The following is a 4,646-nucleotide window of genomic DNA, read 5'->3' on the forward strand; positions in this document are numbered from 1 at the left end:
AACGTGTTAAAATGTACCGGCAGTAAATAATATTTTCTCAGTTAGCTTGTGTGAATATGTCTTTAAGTGCTATTTTTCTTTTTCTTTTTGTTCTTGAATTTTGTAATTTGAAAACAGGTTCTCCTCCACTTTGCTTTCTTTCTAGTCGTTTTTCTGTTTCACCTTTTTCTTTGGTCAATGCCTGTCTGACATTATTTGACTAAACACAAAAAGGAGAAAATAAAAAAATAAAAATTATGAAGCTGAAAATCTCGAGATCGAGAGAGAGAGAGAGAGAGAAATGTCTACTCTTTCATAGCACTCATATATAAAGTGCTAGGACCCCTTTTACTTTGTTCATAGCCATCTTGCTTTTCTCTAAAAGCTTCTTTGCTCCTATTAATATGAACACTTTGATTTGAATGTAAATTAAAAGAAGTGGCGTTTATTTCAAGCAAAAGAGTTGCCTTAGTACTTTTATAAGTAGTACAAATTGAAGGTTTTAATCTCTTAGCACTTTAACAGCATGAAGATAGTTTTACTGTTAAAATATTCAATATTAATAATAGATACATCATTACTAGAAAACATGAAATTAGCTATGAAATTTATCGATAATCCCCAATTGACCTGTCGTTAAATACTTCTAGCTAATTGAATTTTCTTATAATTTATAGCTAAAAGGTATTAGCTTGGGATTTTTGTTGTTTATCTACACAATTTTGTCCGCCATTAATTTCCTATTTTCTAGTAGTGCATTATATCAGTAGATCAAACTATCGTGCGCCCTTAATTAATTAAGGAACATGAACAATTTACGATTTAATAGCTAGCTTCCATTTATTTGCTCTAATCAAGAGCCCATCACTATTTCGAATAGTATCGCACATTCTTTTGAAGCTTGATATGGAGTTTCTGAAAGGATTCTGTTATGTAAAGCCCTGAGAAAATTAAAGAAGTGTATAGAACCTCCAATAAACTATTAAAAAAAAAAAAAAAAGCTTCAATCAAATTTTGAGTTTTGCTTTCTTTCACGTATAAGTTTTTCATGACTTTTTCCAGCTTTTAGCCTTTAACCTAAAGCTATGACAAATTTCGACTACAATATATATGTTACAGTTGGTTCTTAAGCACATCTTTTATTACCTAATTTCTTCTTTCCCCCAACCCTACTCTTTATAACATGGTATTAATTTCTTGAAAGTAAATCAACAGCTGTTATAATGGCCCCAGTGACCCACATTTCATGTGATAACACATTACTGTAAATTTAAAGAGAACTTGAATGAAAGAATAGAGTTATCATTTGGTCGGAAGGCAAGCATAAAGACAAGGCATCATCATACTCCATCACATAATGCCATTGCTTTCTATTTTTCCCCAAAATTTACTAACCATTCCAACTGGATAAAAGGGTATCTAATTAACAAATTAATATAAAAAGAAAAAAATTCTAATAAAACCTTCAGAACGTTGTCCCTTTCTCTCCTTTTACTTTCCTTCCTTTTTTTTAACTTGTTCTGTACAAAAATACTGACCATAAATATATTCGATTATCCTGGCAAAAACGGCCAGTATTTGACTCTTTCATTCCTTTTTTAACTTTTAACTTCCTTGTTTCATCGCAGTAAATTTTCAGACTCACGTGCCGTTACCGTCACCTTCACAGTCAAACCACACCGTTAACTCTCCACCATATTTTGATCATCATCTTCACCGTTACCGTGATTTTCTCCGTCATCTTCAATCCATCTCTCTACAGGTGTACACTCAGCCTTATGTCGCATCTTCCAATCAAGCGCTTGACAAGCGCGTGAGCAATAATTCACAGTACCACACACAGAACATCTCCTAAATTCATGCCTCCTTGTTTCGGGTCTTCCACAACCCGTATGTGAACAAAGCCGGAGCCCCGAACCCGAGCCCGAATCTTTTGATTCAAACCACTCCGTTAAAAAACGATTCGCCACGTGTGCTTCCGGAGCAGGAACATTACACCCGAAATCACTCAACAACGGACACCCCGTTCCCGTACCCGCCACCGCCACGTGGCGATGATGTGGCAGTGGGTTCCACGTCAGCCAGTTGCTTGACGTGAGTGCTGACGGCGTTAATGATAGAACGGAAGCGAGCTCACGCGCGTTGGCTTGAACGAGGAATCTGCGACCCTCCGCTATGTTTTGTTTAACGCCGTAACCATCTTGAAGGCAGTGACCAAGCTCTCTTAATGCATCGATGTGGCCTAAGAAAGCGGCGCGTGCACACAACGCGACTCCGGCGCGTAGGTCCTTGTCGTTCTTTGATCCACCGCTGCCGTTGAACTGGATAACCGCGAGTGAGTATAGCGATGGCGCGTGAGAACTAATAGCTGCCTTCGCCATCAATGACGCGCCGCTTCCTCGATTTTGTAAACAGTAGAACCGAATCTGTGTCAAAATAAAGATTGCACTTATTAGTTATAAATAAATCCCATAAATTAATTTTTACCAGTATTAAAAAAAATATTATTTCCACAATTTATGCTATATCAGTTAAAAAAAGGGCACCCCATTAGTTAATTACTAGCAGTATTTTATATCAGATAAAAAAATTATTTTTTCAAGAATTTATGCTATTTTGGTGTTTATTAAAATACTAACCATGCCAAGGGTGTAACAAGCTTCAACATTTCCGGCATCGGCACATTGTTTAAGAAACCGGTGAGCAGATTCCGACCAGTTTTGAGCTTTAATGGCTAACATTTTCTGAGAGGCTTTTGATAATACAAGCGAATTGTGACCTAATCCATTTAGTCTTTTGCATCTGCACATATCAAATCATAGTTCATTAGTTCTTCTATCCACAATATTTACAAAAAAAAAAACCCTTTTTATATTTGAAGATGAGATTTTTAGTTTTGGCAAATAATTTAAGAGGGGTTAAAAAAACTATGCACTTTGTCCCAATTTATATGGGACAGTTTAGATTTCTAGAGTCAAATAAAAAATGAAAGAACCCCTTTTTATATTTGAAGATGAGATTTTTTAGTTTTGGCAAATAATTTTAAAGGGTTAAAATACTCTTTCTGTTTATGTGGCACAGTTTTGATTTTGAGAGGCAAAGAGTTTAAATTTGACTGTAAATTCAAGCATAAAATCTTTAAATTTTTTTGAAATAAAATTTACATATTTGAAAAACTCAAAATATCATAAGTCAATGATTCAAAATATTTAAAAACTTATTTGAATCTCAAAATCGAAAGGCGCCGTTACTTTTTAAAGAATGGAAAAGAAGGGGAGGATATGGAACATACGTAATCAAAACGTTAACAAAATCAGCAGGAGAAGCAGCAGATGAACTGAGTTTGCTGAGAATAGAGAGCACAAGATCATCAGGCAAAGAATCAAAGAGATCAGGATGATAACCAGTGACCTCCGGTGAAGGTTTTGATCTTTTCCGACGACTCATATGTTGGGAAAAATCATTTCTTGATCTCTTAACAACAACTCTGTTATCAACACACATGTTGTTGTTTATTACTTTTGGATAACAAACCCCTCTTCTTGTTCTCATTCCTTTATACAGAGAGAAATAAAGAGAGAACTGTGAGAATTACAATCACTTTATGTAATGTAATGTAAAGAGAGAAGTGAGAGAAGGGTAAACAAATACCAACGACGACAAAAGCCGAATGCTCCGTGTTATATATATAACACCTAGGATTAGGGGTGAGTTTAAATGACGGAAATGCCCTTAAGCTTGTCTCTTGTTTTAAAGATAATATGAAAATTAAAGTTGGTCAAACGGCGCTGACCAGATCCTCACTTCCGTCGTCGACGTGTCTTTGCTTTTTATAGTTTTTCCCTGTATATGCATACGTAAAAAAGGACATAAATACAGAAAAAGGTCATAAAGTAAATACAGAAAAAGGTAACAAGGTAAAGAGAAAAACAATAACTCACTCTTCTTAATGTAATCTTCATTATATTACAAATACTATAATATTTGGGGTCGTTTGGTAATGCGAGATGAGGTGGGATATCTCAAGATTAAGTCTGAGGCTAAAATTAATACTGTATTTGCCATTTGGTTGACAGTATCACTTCATTCCAAACTTATCCTAGGAATTATGGTATAAAATAGTTCAAAGAGTATAATTTCAAAACTATAATCTCTAGATAATTTAGTCCGCAAACCAGACAACCCCTTTAAGTTTTAGGACTCGTCTTATATTCCAATTTACACAAATACAACAATAACATATCCAGTATATTCCCACAAAGTGGGGTCTGGGAAAGATAAAGTGTACGCAGACCTTACCTCTACTTTGTGAGGTAAATTACAATTTACAAAAAGAGAGAAACAAAATAATTAGATGTATAATTACAAAGAAAACAGGCAGAATTGCGGTATTAACTTACTCGTAATGCTTAAAAAACTCTTCTTTTTTCGTGGTTTTGCGCTATCTTTTTTCTAACAACATGATCAAGAACTAATTATTATGTATGTAACTCCTTGTTTAGAATATAATGACTAGAAAACTGGAGTTTTCATATAATACAACTAGAGTTAGTATGTTGTTTAAGTAGAAACAAGGAAGGAGAAAGGTTAGTTGTTGTTCTGTTTGTTGGTTTTAATTTCTACGGGGTTTGTTTTAAAAGCGGTTAATTTTGTTGTGATTAACTTAA

The 4,646-nt window shown here is 34.6% G+C and overlaps 1 protein-coding gene across 1 annotated transcript; it reads right to left on the reverse strand.

Moving 5' to 3' along the window:
* Positions 1 to 1,303: 1,303 nt before the first annotated feature.
* On the reverse strand, positions 1,304 to 3,648 carry LOC132067286 (F-box protein At1g67340). The gene is made up of 3 exons (XM_059460484.1): positions 3,272 to 3,648; positions 2,619 to 2,781; positions 1,304 to 2,405 (listed from the first exon to the last, which is right to left on the reverse strand). Exons 1-3 carry the CDS (start codon positions 3,529 to 3,531, stop codon positions 1,662 to 1,664), a joined length of 1,167 nt encoding a protein of 388 aa, XP_059316467.1. The 5' UTR covers positions 3,532 to 3,648; the 3' UTR covers positions 1,304 to 1,661.
* Between the last annotated feature and the right edge of the window lie 998 nt (positions 3,649 to 4,646).

This window comes from Lycium ferocissimum, chromosome 8 (genome assembly GCF_029784015.1).
Source record: "Lycium ferocissimum isolate CSIRO_LF1 chromosome 8, AGI_CSIRO_Lferr_CH_V1, whole genome shotgun sequence".
In the NCBI taxonomy this organism is placed as follows: domain Eukaryota; kingdom Viridiplantae; phylum Streptophyta; class Magnoliopsida; order Solanales; family Solanaceae; genus Lycium; species Lycium ferocissimum.

What these genes read in the sequence shown, in the direction of transcription:
- LOC132067286 (XM_059460484.1), bottom strand. Translation starts at nt 3,531, where the DNA reads ATGAGAACAAGAAGAGGGGTTTGTTATCCAAAAGTAATAAACAACAAC. An exon ending in TTTGTTAACGTTTTGATTAC is followed by an intron (nt 2,782 to 3,271) that starts GTATGTTCCATA and finishes TGATATGTGCAG; the next exon opens with ATGCAAAAGACTAAATGGAT. An exon ending in CTTGTTACACCCTTGGCATG is followed by an intron (nt 2,406 to 2,618) that starts GTTAGTATTTTA and finishes ATTTTGACACAG; the next exon opens with ATTCGGTTCTACTGTTTACA.